The following is an 18,732-nucleotide window of genomic DNA, read 5'->3' on the forward strand; positions in this document are numbered from 1 at the left end:
TTGCTTAATGGGAGATTCTGGTGGAGTTTAGAAGACCAGGATGCCAATAGGAATCTGGACAGCAAAGACTGCTCCTGAGGTTTCAAGGGGAATGAGGGCTGAGCCCTTGGATTTGTATTCTGACAAACAATCGCCTACATTCTGCTCAAGTCCTGAGGCTTTCTGTACGGCCGAGTACAAGAGGTGGGGCGATGATCAATCTGGCAATGGGAATCTCAAGGCAGCAGAGCATTCAGGCATGGCATGGGCACTGCTGGCTGCTTCTAACCAGATTTACAGTGAGAAATAGAAAGAAAGAGCAGAACCGAAAGATCTGAAAAACTTGAAATTTGGGCAGAAAAATATGTGCACAACTGGGGCCAAGGAAGGAGCGGTCACTTAAGAAACCGGTGACACTGAAAGGTGTCGTAACTTGGCACGTGGACAGTGAGAGAGACGACTCGAGGGCTTCTCAGCAAGAGGCCACCCTCACAGGCTCAGGCTTTCATCCGAGAGGAGGGCCTCACATGGGTCTCCTGGGGACTGCCTCCCAGGAGCCCCTGCAGCCATGGTCTACGGGTCTCTGCCCCTGCTCAGGCCCCGGGAGGGAGGTCTGGCATCACCGGGGTCTGGTTCTGCAGGCACACAAAGGCAAGAGCCCTGGAGCAACAGAGGCTTCCCTCAGACTCCAAAGGCAGGTCTGGGAGGCCGCATGTGGCAGGGCAGGAGTCCCTGCAGGCAGCCCTGGAGGCCACGTGTGGCACCATGGGAGTAACGCTGCAGCTTCAGCTGAGACCTTGGGATGAAGAGACTCCAGGAGCATGGGACGTCGCCGTGGAAAGCTCAGACAGGGAGCCGAGCCAGCCAGGAGTGGCCACGGGACCATAGCTAGCAAGGCCACCAGCAGGGCGGCCCAAGCCGAGTCCTCAGGACTCAATCTGTGCCCTGCGGGGTGTCGGTCTTGCTGCAGCCTGACCCTTCCTTTCTATGTCCCTAATTTCTCTTTTGGAATGGGAATGATTGCCCTGCACCATTACGTAAGTTTTTGGTTTTTTAAAATTTTTCAGGGCTCAGAGCTGTTTGCCTGGTGTCTAAGAGAAGACTTTGGACTTGGGCTTTTGAGCAATGCTGGAACTGGTGCGACCATGTGGACTCTGGGAAATGGACTGAACACATGTAAGATGGACGTGGCCTGTGGGGACCAGGGGTGGGATGTCGTGGTTTGGATCTTAAGTGTTCCCCCAAGTCCCTGTGTGGAAGGCTCAGACTCTGGCTGACGGTGGAGCCTCAGGGAGGGAAGTGAGGTCACTAGGGACATGCCCTCGAGGAGGCTGTTGGGATCTGACCCCTTCCTGGTCAGCGCTGCCTGCTCCACCACGGGCTCCCTGCTTGTCGCTCTGCCTCACCACAGGGCCAAAGCCACAAGGCCAGGTGACCACAGAAACTGTGAGGTGTCTGTCACAGTTATGGAAAGCTGACTGACACAGGCCAGGCCCTGGGCTCTGGAACTGGCCAGAAGAGCCCCTGGCCAAGCTCGGCCCGGCTCCCCTCAGGCTCTTCCCTGGGCCTGGGGAGCACAGGAGAAGGGAGACCCAGGCCTGAGCAGGTGGTGGTCGCACCTGGGGAGAGGTCTGCACTCACGTTTTTCATCCGGAAGGACTCTTCCTGCAGCCTCTCCACGGCCAGGATGTTCTCGATGGGGATGCTGCAGAGCGGCTGGTCTCCTGTGGCAGAGAGGGCGTGAGGCTGTGCCTGACCTTCAAGTGGTGGTGTCCTCCTCGCTAGCCAGACGGCTGTGACCCAGAGGCCACAGCATCAGGAGGAGCCCGTGCTTCTCAGGACCTTGATAAGCTCTCAGGCTTGCCTCCAGCCCAGGGCCACCTCTTTAGGGGAGGAAGTCATTTGCTGGGATTTGCTAAGGTGAGCTGCTCAGACCCAGGAGCAGCCAGCCCCGCGGCCTGGGGGGATGCGGAGAGGGACATCAAGGACAGCCAGGAGGCCTCCCCAGCCGCGACCCTGCGCTCTGGTGGGGGGAGTGGAACTCCTGCAGAGGAGTCTTCTCCACCTTTGCCAGGGGCTACAGGACCAGGACATGTGCTTGGGGACAAACCTGCCTGCCAGGCTTCCCCACAGAGCAGTCCTCGCCCAGCAGGACCTGGGGAAGGCTCGGAGCCCCCGAGCAGAGCGGGAACCGTGGGGGCCACTCTTGTTACCTTTGCTCTTCTGGTAGGTGAACTCGTGGTTGGTCAGGCGGAACCACCTCTTCTTGAAGTTCTTCATCCCAAAGCGCTTTCTCCCCTGCGCCCTCTTGACCATGAACCTGTCACAAAGGCACTGAGTGGTCACCGCGTGTCAGGCCCCCTTGTCAGGCCACGGGGCGCAGGCTGCTCCCCTCTGCCTCTGCCTTGAGCACCCCAACCTGCAAGGCCACACAGGGCGTCCTCAGACCCCAGCACCAGCCCCCACCCATCCAGCACCGACTGCCGGCTTCCTATAGCCTGGCCTTCTACAGGAAGCGCAGCGGGGGTCACAGGCCACACAGGCATGCTCTGGAGCCAGATCCGGGGGGGGCACAACCAGCCTGGGGGTGGGTGGGGAGCACACTACGTGCTGTGGTGCCTGCCGTGTGGGGAAGCCTGTGGCCTTCCTGTGTCCACGCAACCTCGTTCCGGCTGCTTCTGTCGGACCTCGGACTCCCCCACCCAACACCAATCCTGGCGGCCCCTGGAGCCTCAGGGGGGTGAGGGATTCCTGACCACAGCCAGCAGCCAACAGGAAGAGAAGGAAATACCCATCGGTGGATGGAGGGCAGAGGCAGAAAAGAGCAGGGCTGCAGATGGCCAGGCCACTGGACAAGGAGATAGGTGTTCTGTTGGAGGAATGTGGAGCTGTGACTACCCTGAGGAGCGGAGCTGGGGATGCGGGTGGCAGCAGGGCCTCACGGTGTGGGCCAGAGAACTGGGCACAGGTGCACGTGTGAGAGCCAGGGTGCTCTTGGCAACAGTCTGGAGGGAGCTAAGGGCAGGACCTTCTGCCATGATCTGGGCAGACACTGAGGCCAACTGGGTCCACAGCCAGCAACACAGCCTGCTGCTGTCCTCCCAAGACTGGGGAAGCCAGGAGGGCAGCTGAGACCCCAAGGGGCCCCAGGCAGCCTCCACACACACTGATCAGCTGGGCACCACTGTCCTTAAAGGTCAGAAAAGGCTTCTAAGAGATCCTCAGTCACGGGGCAGATGAGCCGTGGGCAGAAGGTCTCACCAACATGCTGCTACAGGATTTTCTGAGGGCCATGCATACATGGGGTTTATGCAGATTCTGTGCACATACATTCCTGGAAACCTCCAGCTGATTGGGCACAGAGGAGCAGGTGCGTGCAGCCGGAGGGTGTTGGCAGTTCTCTGGAGAAAGGGTCTGTGAGGGCCACTCACTCAAGCTTTGGTCCAGACCCCTCATTCACGAGTGACCATTTCTAACCACGACCATGCACCCGTGGAACAGGGGAGGTAGGAGCCACTGGGAGCCAAGCTGCCAACAGGGTGTGCCACCCCACGTGAGCACAGCTGGTTCAACACTAAGCCCCTGGAGCTGGCTCAAGGCTCCGCATCTCGGCAGGTGACAACACGAGGAGGTCACGAGGAGCAGGAGTGTGGGCATACCTCAGGGAGCAGGGGTATCACCCGAGTCTACAGTGTGCACAGCACAGGACAAAATGACCACCCAGAGCAAGATGACAGACACCCACCCCCAAGGTGACACTGCAGGTGACAATCAGTTGGGGAGCAGAAGGTGGCAGCTTAATCGGGGGTAGAAGCCTAAGGGTCTTAGTGGACCAAAACCTCAGTGAGCCGTGTGGTGCAGCCACTGAAGAGCTGGAGGAACTCGGCTGCGCTGCAGGGGCCAGGGAAGGTCCACAACCCCTGCACCAGGAGGCCACTCTGCAATCGCCACACTCCACAGACAGGGTGCAAGCAGGAAGGGTCACGGAGGCCGTGCTGCCTGGGCTGCAGGCTTGCTCAGTGTGCACTGTGTGAGACCACCTGTGCTACCATCGACACGTGGCTGCTTTAAAAGAAAAACAGCGACAGGGCCATGGTCCAGGGCAGCTCCTGGGCCTGGGGGCACGGTGGAGCTGAGAGCCTCAGAGTTGCAGCTTTGCAGGAACTGGGTGGGTCGGCCCAAGTTCATGTCAACGAGGGGCAGATGTGTTGTGCCGCCCCTGGAGCCCCAGACCCCCGGGGGGGCCAGGTGGGAAATGCCCATGCTGAGGTAGAACCCCGAGAGGTCACAGGACCTCCAAGATACCGCAGGGAACCTGGCTGAAGGCCCTCGGGACCAAGTGCCATCTCATTTCCTGAGACCCTGGTTTCCTGCAGAAGACCCCTCAGAAGCCAGAGTGGACACTCTGCAAAGCCCACAGAGAAGAGGCCCTGAGCAACCACAGTGGGCTGTGCCTCCCCAGAGGGGCCCGGTAGGGAAAGGAGGAGGGGGCGGGACCCCACCCCACCCAGGCCAGGGGCTAGGAAAGGTCCAGGCTGACCCTAACTTGCAAGCCCTTGTCCACACGGGCCAGACCAGAGCTCGGGGGGCTCAAGTCAAGGACAGGCAGCTGTGCAGCCATGGCGGGAGCCCACCCACCCTCCTGCCAGGTCCGACGGAGGCCTTACCCTTCCTTGAGCAGGATGGGCTGCTCGACACTCTTGGGGTCCCTCCTCCCAGAGGATGAGATCAGATCCAGGAACTAGGGCAGGGAGGAGAACAGGCCATGAGGGGCCACCTGAAGCCCACTCCCAGCCAGTGACGGCGTCCTGACACCCTGATCCAGGAACTAGGGCAGGGAGGAGAACAGGCCGTGAGGGGCCACCTGAAGCCCACTCCCAGCCAGTGACGGCGTCCTGACACCCTGATCCAGGAACTAGGGCAGGGAGGAGAACAGGCCGTGAGGGGCCACCTGAAGCCCACTCCCAGATGAGATCAGATCCAGGAACTAGGGCAGGGAGGAGATCAGGCCGTGAGGGGCCACCTGAAGCCCACTCCCAGCCCTGCCAGGCCTGTCTGCACCCTCCAGGCGCCCACGACACATGGCAGAGGCAGGCCCAGCCCGGCCCGCTGTTCTTCCTGGCCACGAGTGGTCCCACCTGGGGACCGGGTGTGGCACTGACTTCCTGCCCCACCTGAGGGCCTCTCAGGTCCCTCCCACCAACAGGCTGCTCTGAGCTCCAACCCCTCTGCCCCTGACTTGAGAGGGTGGGGATGGCCAAGCTACAGTGTCCTCGACATAGCTGGGACAGAGGCACCAGGGACTGTGGCCACGACGGGACAGGACTGTGCTGCAGGTATGGACGTCGGCCAACAATCGGCTCAAGGGTGGCTGAGGGAACCCAGGTGGCCCTGGACCTGCCCCACAGTGGACAGCCAGCAGGGCATGATCCGCCTGCACGCCTGCAGGCCACCACGTGTGAGGTCCCCGCGTGTGGCTCCCTGCACACATGTGTACCTACGTTCTTCACCGCGTCTGCGTACTTCTGCTCGTTGAAGAACTCATAGAAGGTCGCCATGTATGACTCCTTGAAACTGGCCTGAAATGAAGCCGGGTGCCAGGTGATGCCGGGGGGTTTGGGTGGGTGGCCCAGATCTGACTCAGGTGCCCGTGGTCAGCCCAGGGGGTGCTTGGGAGGACCAGTGACTGCTCTGGCTGAAGTCCTGGCTCAGGCTCCTGGAGCTGGGAATGGCCCCCAGGTGCTCCTGTGCCTCAGGGAGCAGGCCCTGCTGTCTAGGGCTGCCCTGCCCAGGGGCTGAGTCACAGCCTGGGGACCCAGGGAAACCTCTACGGCCACCACTGGGGTTGGGGCACATCAGTGCACTTTCTGTGGGGTCCCCTGTGGTAGGGATGTACCAGGAGGTGGGGTCTCTGGAGACCTGGGAGTTCCCACGAGCTGGGTGTGGGTGGAAGAGCCGCTGCTCTGGGCCTCCACAGAAGCTTCCTGGTCTTCAGGGATCCCACCTGAGGCCCTGGAGTCAGCAGGGAGCTCCTGCAGACCCCATTCACCTGGCCCTGGACAGTTCACACACCCAGTCAGGACTGGGCATCAGCTCCGGCCCTAGAGCCTGCTTTTCAAGCTGTGAGTCAGGAGGCCTGCTTGCGTGGAAATAGGACGGGAGTCAAGGGGTAGAAGACCCTTAGGGACAGGGACCCTCTAGCACAGCACCTGCCTGAGGGAGCGATGATGACAGAAAGTGCAGGCTGTCACCAAGGCGGCGGCTGGGCTCTGCTCCTCCTGCCAAGGACGCCCCCACCCACAGGTGCACCCACGTAGCATCCTGGGGGCTCACGGTTGAGGTGGCCTTCCCAGCTCTGCAACCAGGGGACCAGGAGCAAAGTTGAGGTGGGACAATCGGTTAGGAGGCTGGCTACCTTCCCAGGTAACTGAGAGCAGTCAGAGGAACTAGGCCCTAGCACTGCGGGCTCCCCAGGGCAGAGACACGGAGGCACTAGAAGGCTGGGGTGCTTCCCACTCCGTGTCCCTGGGGTTCCGCTCCTGAGTGTGAACCGCTTCTTCTATACTTTCTAAAGAGAGAAACACAGCAGAGCTCCTGGAAGGGTGGAAACAGACTCACAGACTTGGACTTGGACAAGCTGCCGAGAGTCTGGATGGTCTTTGAGATAAGTGTCAGGGTTCTTGACGTCTGTGGGTCCTGTCGGAGGCAGGAGAAGAGAAACCTGGCCTTGTTCCAGTTTTAGGATGCGCTGTGACCAATCCCAGAGTCACACAGAGGATAAAATGGGTAGCACTGTCCAAACGCTGCCATGGCCTAAGCATGCACTGGGGTGACCTGGATGATTCCTGGTCAAGGGCTCCTGAAGGTCCCGGTCACCTGGGACGGTGTCTCACCCCAGATGGCCTGCATTTCAGCTGGGTGCTGGACCCTGGCACCGTGAACAGAGAAGGGCTACCTCCTCCAGCCCTCCCACCTGGTATGCAGAGGAGCCAGGGCCACTCTGCAAGGTAGAGGGATGCTGGCTTCAATCAAAGGGAAGCAGAAAGGGCCACCACGCAGTCTCTCCCGCCTCTCCCCCGGGCACCCCCAACGGTCTCCTCAGCACCAGAGAGGGCCTGCCCAATGGCACAATCCACATGTTTGACACAAAGAGATGCATGAATGTGTACAGAATTGGAAGCACACCACGGCATTCACAGGGCCTGTGGTGACAGCCAAGGCTCCCGTCACAACACCCAACTGTTGATCCCTCCAGCAACACAGGGAAGTTGGGGCAGAAAGTTTGCTGAACGTCTCTGTGGACAGAGAACAGACAGCCCTCCCACTTTCACACCTTCTCCCTGCTGACGTGTGGGCAGGCTCAGGGGACTGGCCAGACTAGGGGAGGACAGGTTAGCTCACGGGCTGACCTCTTACCGTGTGATGAGGTGTCAGCTGGAAGAGGTTGGGGGAGAGGATGGCAGGAGCAAAGAACCTCAGGAAAATGAAGCTGCTCACGGCTGTGTACCGCACGTCCAGGTCATCTGGGGACAGAGGACGCCGCTTCAGTGGGGTGCCACAGCACAGCCACCCAAAGATTCCTATCATCCTGCCCCTCCTAGGGCCCCGTGCCTGGCCCCCGTCTTGTCTGTCTTACGGTCACCTTGGGCACCATCTGGAGTCATAACCCTGACCCCCAGCCTCGGGGGTCTCACTGGTGGCTGGCTCTCACCTGGGGTGGGAGGACAGTTCTGTTCATTATTTTTACTTCCCATTTGTTCTTGGGAAATGCTTCCTTGACCCTCCAAGAGTGGGGATGGTATCCACTGGGGCTGGGAGGACACACTCTCCAGGATCAGATTCCCCAGGAAGAAAGACCTGGAAGCGGCTCGGATATGAGCTGTGACCTCAGTGGAACATCCTACGCTGCCATGCTCATGGGAGGTCTGGGAAGAGTGGCAACATGGCGGTGCAGGGAGATGTGTGCAGGGCGGGAGGTGGGGGATTGAGGGGTGCATGCAGGAGGGGACAAGGGGTACAGGAAGGTGTGTGCAGGGCGGGAGTGGTGGGGGATTGAGGGGCCCATGCAGGAGGGGACAAGGGGTGCAGGGAGATGTGTGCAGGGCAGGGAGGTGGGGGATTGAGGGGTGCATGCAGGAGGGGACAAGGGGTACAGGAAGGTGTGTGCAGGGCGGGAGTGGTGGGGGATTGAAGGGCCCATGCAGGAGGGGACAAGGGGTGCAGGGAGGTGTGAGGAGGGCAGGGAGGTGGGGACTTGAGGGTCTGTGCAGGAGGGGACAAGGGGTGCAGGGAGGAGAGGAGGGCAGGGAGGTGGGGATGTGAGGAGTCCATGCAGGAGGGACCAATGGTGCAGGGAGATGTGTGCAGGGCGGGAGTGTGGACCTGAGGGGTCTGTGCAGCAGGGGACAAGGGGTGCAGGGAGGTGTGTGCAGGGTAGGGAGGTGGGGACCTGAGGGGTCTGTGCAGCAGAGGACAGGGGTGCAGGGAGGCGTGTGCAGGTTCGTGGTGAGGGCTTATGGGGCCTCGGGTGTAGGAGGGAAGGCTCCTCATTCTCCAGGAGCCAGTGTGACGAAGACGCGTTTTATGTGATTATTGTTCTCTGTTCCTGGATTGGTCCCAGGTGAGCCTGAGTCAAGATCCCAGAACTTTTTAGGTGTTATTTTGAGAGAGGTCTCACTAAGTTGCTTAGGGCCTCCCTAAGGTGCTGAGTTCTGACCCTGTCATTCTCCCACCTTCGCGGAAGCCACTGGGATTACAGGTAGGTGCCAGAGGCCTGGTGAGGAAGTGGTTTGGACAGGTGCGGAGATCACCAGCAAACCTCCTTGTCTGGCCCCCAAAGTGCTGCAGGTGCTTGGTGAGGGACAGGGCCCACGAGGGCAGGTGCTGAAAGGCAGCACTGTGGGAAGGGCAGGCAGCCAGGGGACGGGGACACTGGCAGCTGGAGGCCCAGGGCAGCTGGCCGCTGTTCCCCACCTGGGGCCTACAGGGCTCACCTTGGAAGCGCTTGGCGGCAGCCTCCCTCAGGGAGAAGAAGATGTCACACATGACGGTGGGGCAGCTCACCCCTGACTTGGTGATGACGGTGAAGACTCGGTCCACGTAGTGCCGCAGGCTCTCCTGCAGGGACAGGTGTGAGGATTGTTCCCTGGGGCCACAGGGAGTCCTGGCTCAGAGTGGCCCTGCCGCAGATGAACTCTGAACAGTGGAGAGATCACACCTGGCGGCCATCCCTCTCTCCTCCCCTGTGGGCGTGGCACCCAGCACCAGGACGTGCCTCTAAAAGTGAGAATCTACTCTTCCTTAAAGGCTGACCCAAGTGGCACCTCACTGCACTGACGTCAGGGGGGGATTAACATGCTGTGAGGTGCTGGCCTCCCTTTCTGCTCTTCTGGAAAACGGGGCACAGCACTGGGAGCAGCTTGAGTGTCCAGTTTGGGCACCTGTGTTTGTCACAAAGGGGGACAGGTAGGGCTTGCTGGGTGGGCCATGGCCCTCCAGGCAGCTTAGGGCAGAGGAGCTGGGGGTGACAGCCTTCCACAGGCTGATGCTTTCCCACAGGCTCATGGCCTGGTCAGGACCCAGGGCCAGGGAAGAGCTTCTGTGCCCAGCTAGCGTCCCTTCCCTGCCCGGAACAGTGTCCCAGAGGCTCCAGGCAGAAGCCCCCACCAGGAGGCTTTGGCAGAGTCCTGGGAACAGAGCGGCCCCTCACCATGTTGCTCTCGAGGTTTTCGCCGTCCCTCAGCTTCACGGGGTCTATTTCACAGCACCTGTGGCTCTGGCAGATCTGGAAGGACATTAAGAAGAGGGCACTGCCCGAGGCAAGGCAGAGCACTTGGGCCTTGAGAGAGGCATCACCAGCCCTGGAAGCCAGCCGACTGCAGAGCCTGCACAGGCCTGGACTGCAGGGCCACAAGGCGCCCACCCAGCCCCCTAGCCAGGAGGCAGGGGCAGCCCTCAATTGAGGCCAAGCCAGGAGTCTTCCAGACAGAATCACATCTGTTCCAAGATGTGTAAGAACGTTGTTACTTAAAGCACTGCCACGATTCTGCCCACTCACCAAGCCAGAGCACTGTCTGAGGTCCCTAGATCTGAAAACTATTCTGAGGTCAGAATGTCCCGGCAGGACGTGCAGCAGGGGCCAGAGGAGGGACACAGAGGGACACAGAGGTGCTGGGGCAGCCACTAGGGGTCAGGCAAGTGAATGGCCAGTGCCTGGACAGGGACTGCCACAGCTGCAGTGCTCAGGGGATGCAGGGACCCACAGAGTGTGGGAAAGGCGGGTCCTGGGAAAGTCAGGTTTTCTTACAAGTCCTGCTCTCTTTAACAGAATAAGGGACTTTTTAAAGTGTTTCTTTCTTTGAGAAAGCAATGAAGACTCTGGAAGATGCAGAGTACCCTCTTCACGAAGCCAAGGACATGACCACCTGGGCTGCTGGGAGCTGGCTCTGGAGGGGCACCCGGGCCTCACCTCCTCTATGGTGGGCTTCAGGGTGACATGCAGGTAGTGCATGCCCGCCAGCTTCATGGTCTCGTCTATGCACTTGGATGCCAGCGAGTTTCCTCGGAAGATGGTGTTAGGATCCCTGGAAAACGGGGGGCGGGGGGAGATTGTCATCTCCTGGAGGCAGAAGGAGCGGGACCCATCCCTGGGCATTAGTCATCGAGAGTGGACAGGAGCGCTCCAGGATCTGCTGTGAAGTGACAGGTCTCCCACGCTGGCCCATGCTGCCCTTGGTCAGCTCGGAGCTGGCCTCCGCCCTGTGAAGTGTTCTCAGAGAATCCAGGCGTCTCTGCCTCCAAGCCTCAGGGGCTTCATGAGGCCGGGGGAGACAAGACTTAGTGGCCTGGACACTGTCACCTGAGTGTCACTCCCTAGTTCTCCATCCACAAGGCCCCAGGCACGGTCCTCGGGAAGCAGCACACCCTCTGGCCCTGGACTCCAGGGGGCGCTCTCCCAGGGATGCAGCTCCCAGAGCAGGAAGACTGTCCCCAGGAGAGTACCCTGTCCTCCTTGCCAAATGCTCTCCCCAGTTCCCCCAGAGAGGTCAGCCCAGTCTGTGACCTGAACCACCTGGCTCCTGGGGAACCCTCGACCTTACGGCCCTCCAACCCTGTGCTTGAGCCGGCTCTGGACCGCTGCCGGAGGTAGGGGCTGGATGTGGGGTGGACAGAGGGCACTGGAGGGCACTGGGCAGGGGGTGAGGTTGTAGGGTGGAACCATGGGACCAGAGGTCAGGGTGCAGGGCAGAGGGGTGGGGCGGGTGGTGGGCACATGGCACTTACTGGGTCCTCTTCACCTCTGCGCTGGCGATAGCACTGATGAAGGGCACCACCCTGCCGTACTGCAGCAGGAGCCGCACCAGCGGGACGGCCGCCTCCTGCTTTTCTCTGCACACCTCGCCCAGGATGTGGGCCGCTGACGCAGACACAGGCTGTGCAGAGACCTTGTGAGGGGCCAGCTCCCACCACACCAGCCCCTCAGGGGGCACCCCACTCCCAGGAGCAGGGCCTGAGGCCCCAGAGCTCCCACTCAGGGGAGCGTGGGTCAGCGCACGAACAGCTCCTTGCCCACATCAAGACCCCCAGCGTGCACAGGCCTCGCTGTAGTGGGGAGGGCTGGGGACCCGGCCAGCGAGCAGCACTGGGGTCTGGGCAGACCAGATGCGGGTCACAGTCCTAGGTAGAAAGTCTGCACAGCAAGGCTCTGGGGCCACAGCGGCAGAGGGGCTGGGGTGATAGGCCTGGGCTGGGCCTGGCGGGTGGGAGGCAGGCTTGGGGCTGGGGGAGACCCCACACCAGAGTTCTGCCCCGAGGCTGGAGAGCTGGCCGCCACACACCTCCACGTCCGCGGACTTCAGCAGTAAGTCCCGCAGGGGCCTGTAGTAGTCAGAAGAGAAGACGTGGTCCTCCGTGTAGACCACGTTCAGCCTCAGTGACCCCAGGTCGTCCGGCTTCAGGCTCTTGCTGCCATTGTCTCGAGGCTGGAGGAAGTACCTGGGAGGGAGGCAGGTGAGGTGAGGTGGGTCCTGGGAGCCCTGCCTCAGACACCCTACGGAGCTCAGGCCCTCCTGCAGGACACCGGAGGGCGTGGTCTCTTGGGGCACCCACAGGGCCACAGACGGAAGATAGAGTCCCTAGAGGCAGGAGGGGAGAGAAGAGGGCAGGAAGGGGAGGCAGTGCACGTTCTGGAAGGAAGAGGGGTGAGGGCGGGGAAGCTTTGTGGTCAGGCATCGCCCTGAAGATCAAGGCTGCCACACGCGCAACGCTGGAGCCCTTCCACGAGGTGGTGTGGCTTCTGTGTCAGGGGGAGGTCTGGCCTGTGCAGTGGCCACGTTGCTCTAGCGGTTTCTGAGTGGAACCCTCCCTCGGTTCTGCCCAGTCTGGTCACCTCTCTCCACCTAGACTTCCTTGGTCAGGCTGCTGGAGACCCGTAGGCTGCAGGTCCTATACGGAGGCCCTTGACCTTGGGTGGTTTCCGTGGCCACCTTTGATGGGGCTGGGACCTGCTCTGCAGAAGCAGGGGGCCTGGCTCTAGCTGGCCATGTTGTGCTGGCACTGCTTCTGTGGGACCAGCAGGCGGCCCCCTGGGCAGAGGGCTGCCTCAAGCACTGCTAGCCTTGTTTGCGCTGAGGGTGCAGCCACCTACCATGCCTCATGGGGGCTGGACTGTCGCAGCACTTTGAGTGGGATCCTCAGTTCCCCCAGAAACTCGTCTCCAAACTTGAGGTTGCTGGCGTTCCAGAGGTCGACGCTGAGAGAGAGGAGTGGCAATCAGCCCTCACCTGAGCAGGGCAGCCCTGGGCAGAGCATGGTGGCTACCTCCCAGGGGGGCTGCGTAAAGGCCTCCAGTCCTGAAGTCATTCAGCAAAGACCTACACTGACCACAGCAGACCAGGGGTGGCTGAGGGCTGAGGCCTCCTACTTCAGGGCAGCTGGAATCAAAGGCAGGCACTTCCTGAGCCGGGGCCTGGGGGGCAGCAGGCCCCAGGACTCAGCTTCTCCTGGGTGGTGGCAGAGGGCACCTTCGGGCATTGCTGCGTGCAGTGGAGCTGAGCCACTGCCCAGGGTCTGTGCCCACCCAGGAAGGAGCAGCCCACAGCCCCTGCTTCCACAGGCCCTGGCAGGGCCTCGAATCCACCCCAGGCCTGGCCTGGGGTCAACCTGTGGGACCTGCCTGGCAGGTGTGGAAGTGGCAGCCCAGGACCCTGAACTCAGATTCCACCTCTGCAAGCTGCCTACCCCTGCCAGGGGAGCCACAGAGAGGCTGGCACCCGCTCCAGGAAGGGGCTGTGGCCAGGTCTGCATGGAGCTGGCGTTCAGACAAGCCCACACTGTGTCCCGAGGAGTCCAGCCTAGCACAGCAGAGGGAGAAGGCTGGTGTTCCCTGGGATTCTGAGCCACAGAACTGTCTGACTGACAGCCTGGGGCCCAGCCAGCTTTGCCCTTGGACTGACAGTCTCACAGGTGCCTGCTGGAGAGACTCTGGGAGACCAAGTGTGGTGCCCTGGTCCTTACCAGTGCCAGTGAGTCCGGTTCACCAAGAGGGTCCAGGTAGTCCACCAGAAACAGGTGAGCTTGTGGGGAGTGGAAGGCCCTGCTGGAGTCCTTCTACCCCACGGTGCTGGCCCCAGTGGGAGTCCTGGCCAAACAACTTAGATGGCAGCAGGAGCATCCCAGGCAGCCACAGCACAGAGGTGGAGGGTCAGAAAAGAGAGGACTGGCACATTCTCTGGGCCCCTACCTCCGCTCCCCTTCCCCCTGCATCTGCCTCTTACAGTGGGTGGGAGGCTCCAGACTGGAGCAGAGTGATCCCCACGCCACTGTCCTGAAGCCTCGAAGAGTACGGGTGCCCTGGAGGAAGGGTGCCCAGGAGAGCACCCACAGAAGGCCCAGCCCCACGATGTGCATGGGCAGAGCAGGAAGACACACAGCCCACAGGGGTGTCCAGCCCACAGAGGCAGAGAGGAGCTGCCTAGCACAGCTCTGCACCAGCAGGACTCGCCAGTGCTATTGGGGGACGGCCCTGGTGCTTTCTAAAACTGGCCTGGTCTCTGACAAGCACAGGTTGTGCCCTAAGGGCTTTAGAACAAGATCCCAAACAGAAGTGGCCACTGCGTTCCCACACATGGCCTTGGGTGGTCTTGGTGAACGGATCCTTGCAGACCCTTTGTGATGATCTGGCCTTCACCCAAACACTGCCTAGGAGCCAGGAAGCCCAGCCGGCTGGCTGCAGAGCAGGTGTTCCTCACCAGCCCCCAAATGTCTACAGGGTCAGATGCAGGGTCTTTGGTCAGCACTCCTATAATCCTGGTGCTAAATCTCCACGAAGTGGCAGTTCATTTCTATCCTTGCCCCTTCTTTGAGACACTAAATAAACAACAAAGGAGCCGAGTTCAGACTGAACTGCCCAGTGGGAAGCGCGGCCTGACTTTCCACTCACCGAATTTCAAGTTTGTCCACGTCTTCCTCCTCAAAATCAAAGTGAGATTTTTTGCTGTAGCTGCAGGGTCTGGTGACCTGGTGTCAGGTGGAGAAACAGGACTTCAGACCCACAGCCCAGCCACCAGGAGTCTGTGGCATTGTACCCTGCAGCCAGAGAGGACAGCCCCCTGTTCTGGGACCAGCTGACCAGGAAGGGCTGGGGCACGATTCAGGCTTCAAGTGCGGTCTCCTGACCTTGGAACCGTCCCCACAGCCCCGAGACCACTGAGCGCCACAGCAGAGGCTGCATTCTGCCAGGAGGGGCAAGAAAGTGTGCAGTGGGCTGCGTCCGCCCAGGAGGCAGGGCCAGGCCATCTCTGGTCAGCTCCACTGCTCCTGCAGTTTCCTTTCCAGCCCTGGCTTGTCACGGGGACACCTACTCAAGGGGCTCCCCTCAACCCTGTGACCAGGTGCAGCCTGCTCTACTGTCGTTCCCGTAACCTCAAGAGCAGCTCCACAAGTCTGCACTCAGTGAGTGTCAGAAAACTGAGAGATCAAGCATTTTGCCTCCCAGTGTTGTAGGGGGTGGCAGTTCTCAGAACACAGGAGGGAGCAGAGGAACTGGAGGCCAGGTGCAGTGGTGGAGCCCAGTGGAGGCCCAGCACACACCAGCAGCCCCACAGAGCTGGCAGTACCTGCTGCAGCCCATCATGGCCCTTCACAGGGGCACTGCCCCTCCAGGCTGGCTGTGCCTCCTCTTCGTATCAGTGGGCTGATGCAAATCTAGAAGCTTTTGGAGCTGTATTGCAATCCAGAACTTGACCAGGTCGTGTTGTTTAAATCCCTGAGCCTCCAAGTTTGATTTGCAGCTGTAAAGCTAGCAGTGCCCTGGGTGACTCCCTGCCTCCACCTGGCTGCCTCTCTGCCACCCTGCTCCAGAGGGTCACATGACCTCCTGCAGGGGTCTCTGAAATGCCACTTCCTCCAGGAAGCCCCTGTCCTCTGTCAGAGGCTCCCCTGCTAAGCAGGCTTCTGGTGCTGCTGTCAGTGTATCTGCTCGCTCTGCCCCACACTGGCCTGACCACCGCCTGCTGCCCACGGAGCACCTGCTGCCCACGGAGTGCCTGCTGCCACTGGCAGCTGGGGCTTGCTGCTGTTAGGCGAAGGCGGCTCTGTGCGGCTCAAACTGGCTGGCTTTAGATGTGTCCTCGGGTTGTTATGGAAAAACATGGACTGGGGGCTGTTGCTACTGCACCCCGTTCTGCTCTGGGGGAGCTGCACAGCCCTGGTCATGGGCCCCTTTCCTGGAGGCTTCCACTGGCCCAACCAGGAGGCAGGGTGGCAATGAGGAGGCCCTGGTTCCTGAGGCTCCAAGCCAAATGGAGTCACTGAGTTGAGGGCAGAAGGGCTGGTCCAGCAGCAGGCTGCCCTCAGGCCTGGGGCTCAGGGGAGCAGGGACCCTGCCTGAACAGCAACCCACCAGGTTGGCTCTCGGGGAGGTGCAGGTGGCATCTCCAGTCTCGGCCAGGCCACCACATGAGTTAACCCAGTGGGTGGAGACCATGTTTCCAGCAAATGGAACCTGCTTTTTGCACATTAGAGACAGGCAGACCCAGCTGGGAAGGCGATTTTCTGACCGTGGTGCACCTGCCTGGGGACCCTGAGGCTGCAGTAAACCTGCCTTCCTGCCCACCCCCCTGTGAATGCCCTCTCTGCAGAGCCTGGTGTGTGTGTGAAACACGCTGGGAAGGACACTGCCACAGGCCCCTCACGCCCAGGGCGGTGTCCACCCGTGCCTGCCTGCGCAACCTCAGCCTCACCCTCCTCTAACTCTGCCACATGCTCTAAGAAGCTGCCAGCAGACCTCTGGGTCTGAATCATTTCCCCTTTTGCTTCAAACCCTCATGTTTCCGGTGAAACAAGCCTCGCCCTGAGGAGGGAAACTGGGGTGGAACAGAAAAATAAAAAGCCCCAAAACCAAAAGCCAGTCAAAACCCCCGTCCTGAGGACTGGGCAGCAGTGAGCCGTCACCCCCTGCTCTGGGCCGGGCGGGAAGGCAAGCAGCTTTCTTCCCAGGGAGGCAGGAGAGGCCCTGGCAGCCCCTCCAGGTGACGGGAACCTCCCACCAGGATGCTGGGTGGGCTTTCTGTGCTCACCCTGCTCCAGCACCAACCTCAAAGTAAAACACTTCGTCAAACTGGGGGTTGTTGGTCTTCTTTCTCACTTTCGTCTTCTTGGCTTCTGATCTGCAGTCAAGAGAGGAAGGTCAGGACCAGAAACGGCCTTGTGGGCTGCAGATCTGTCTGGAAAGAGCCATCCTGCAGTAGCTTCTGCCTTTGTTTATCTCATAAACATCCCTGTTTGTCCCACCTCCAGGTGGCACGCAAATCAGGAGCTTTTGCTGAGCCAAAGATACCAGTGTGAAGGTCACAAGGCAGCTTCCTTCACAGAGTGATATCAGAGCCACAAACAAAACAAAAAGGAGTCAGATTGACATATTCCACCCCAACTGCACCAGCCTCACTCTCTGAAGGAGGTGCTGGCTTTCTGGTTCCAGACTGGACCTGCAGCCACTCCGCAGCCCCCCAGGACCAGAAGGAAACAGGGGCAGGGCAGGAAAGCAACTTGCCTGAAGGGTCCGGCCAGTGTCACGGTGGCATAGGGGTCGCACTGCCCGTTCACTATGGGCAGGCCTTGGCACTCGAGGATGCTGAGAGAGACAGGACAGTGGTCAGGGGAGGGGACCTGCAGCTGCAGGCAGACCTGGTCAGCCTCCTTCCAGTCTGGAGGGCGCTGAGGCTGGAGGTTAATAGCCAGGACGTGTCTGCGTGTCATGTCTCTGGAAGCTGCTTGGCAGAGGCCCACAGGCTCGCAGCAGTCCCAGCCCTGCCCAGCCAGGGGCCCAGCACTGCTCCCCACTCCCCATCAGCCTGCAGTCCATGCCACAGCCACACAGAGCCTCTGTGGAAGAGCAGAGCACCGGCTCTTCACCTGGGCCCTCAGAGGCCTGCGGGGACCATGAGCGATGTGACCTGGCGTCTTCACCTTCATTCTGCACCTGTCCCCTTCATCACCTTAAACAGGGGTCAGATTCCCGCTCAGGTATTCAGGGAGTGTCCATCCAATGCCGGTTATCCCCTCGTCAAGGGCGGGGTTTGAGACAGAGCATTTGAGATTAGCAGGGTTGCCCACTGTTAGAGCATCCTGTTTGGACTCCTGGGTGGTGGCCCTCGCCCTACTCCTTCCAGGAGGACTGAACCTTTTGGGCAGGTCACCCATGATGAGAACCCTAAGAGGGGCAGTCACCCATGGGAACGGAATGCCCTTCCCGGCCCAGGCCTCCTGGACTAGCATCTGGCAGAGCAGGTGGGGCCTGCCCCGGGCAGACAGGACTCCTCCCAGCAGCACCGACTCCTAGTGAGTGAGCAGCCAGCCCAGCCCACCAAGGCTCCTGCTGTGCAGCCTCCCGCCCACTCAACCTAGAGTCCTGTGGCCCTGGGCTCCTGCTGTTCCCAACACGGCCGTGTCACACCGTCCCTTCCCTCTGGTCGCCACACTTGTCCATTGGTTTTCCTGCCAGGGGCTGGACTGCACTCGTTGGGCCCAGAGTAGGCTTCTGGCCTAGGACTTGGGTGGCGGCCACACACAGGCCTCTCTGCAGCACCTGGGACGGGTCCTGCATCACCATATTTGCTGCCGGAGCAAGTGCCCTCTGGCTTACAGCCCCTCTGTCTCCTTGGCCTCCTCTGCTGGCCCAGCAGCTCTGCTGCTCCTTTCTAGGCCGGCATCACATTTTCCATTTCTTTTTGAGCAGATGCTGGACATTGTGATTCTTAGTGTCCAGAGTTTTCCACCACCACCCTGTGAGAGCAGGGCTGCAGCTCGGCTCTGGGCAGTAGCCATGTCCACTCTCTGGGATGGTCATGGAATTTGCTTCTAGGGAGGCTCTACCATAACGTCCCTGCCATCCTCTGGGGCCCTGGGCTGGGAGGTCGAAGAGGGCCAGCCCAGCTCTTCTGGCCTCTCACACCCACCTGGGCCCAGGACCCCACCCCGACTTGCCTGCCCTCAAGGACCAGTGCTGGGCCCCAGCCCTCCTGTTCATTCTGGAGGTGGGTCTGCCCACTGTCCAGGCACACCATGTGCGGGCTGTGTGGGTGACGCGGACCCAGTCTGGCTGCCCATCAGGTCAGGGGCAGGCACCCTGACCTGGTCCTGAGTGACCGGCTTTCTGACCTTGGCGTCCCTGTACCTCTCCCTCCGTCAGGAGAGAAGACACTGCTCCACAAGCTGCCGCCAAGTGCCTGCTGCCCTCCAGGGCTTCCTGTTCGA

General features: G+C 60.8%; 1 protein-coding gene across 4 annotated transcripts in view; it reads right to left on the reverse strand.

Annotated features, from left to right (window-relative positions):
* The window catches only part of Rasa3 (RAS p21 protein activator 3), a 95,095-nt gene that overhangs the window by 24,709 nt on the left and 51,654 nt on the right, over positions 1-18,732 (reverse strand). For 3 of the 4 annotated variants that reach the window (XM_077110684.1, XM_077110687.1, XM_077110685.1), the window contains 16 exons: positions 17,030-17,110; positions 16,574-16,646; positions 14,420-14,496; positions 12,626-12,730; positions 11,817-11,973; positions 11,263-11,411; positions 10,448-10,562; positions 9,689-9,763; positions 8,973-9,096; positions 7,396-7,502; positions 6,598-6,675; positions 5,876-6,034; positions 5,481-5,558; positions 4,647-4,720; positions 2,193-2,299; positions 1,621-1,703 (listed from right to left, as the gene is read on the reverse strand). In XM_077110684.1, the coding sequence (XP_076966799.1) occupies positions 1,621-1,703; positions 2,193-2,299; positions 4,647-4,720; positions 5,481-5,558; positions 5,876-6,034; positions 6,598-6,675; positions 7,396-7,502; positions 8,973-9,096; positions 9,689-9,763; positions 10,448-10,562; positions 11,263-11,411; positions 11,817-11,973; positions 12,626-12,730; positions 14,420-14,496; positions 16,574-16,646; positions 17,030-17,110 (1,642 nt within the window). The remainder of the gene's footprint in view (positions 1-1,620; positions 1,704-2,192; positions 2,300-4,646; positions 4,721-5,480; positions 5,559-5,875; positions 6,035-6,597; positions 6,676-7,395; positions 7,503-8,972; positions 9,097-9,688; positions 9,764-10,447; positions 10,563-11,262; positions 11,412-11,816; positions 11,974-12,625; positions 12,731-14,419; positions 14,497-16,573; positions 16,647-17,029; positions 17,111-18,732) is intronic. The other variant, XM_077110686.1, reaches the window with a different exon arrangement.

The sequence above is a fragment of the Callospermophilus lateralis genome, chromosome 12, assembly GCF_048772815.1.
Source record: "Callospermophilus lateralis isolate mCalLat2 chromosome 12, mCalLat2.hap1, whole genome shotgun sequence".
NCBI lineage: Eukaryota > Metazoa > Chordata > Mammalia > Rodentia > Sciuridae > Callospermophilus > Callospermophilus lateralis.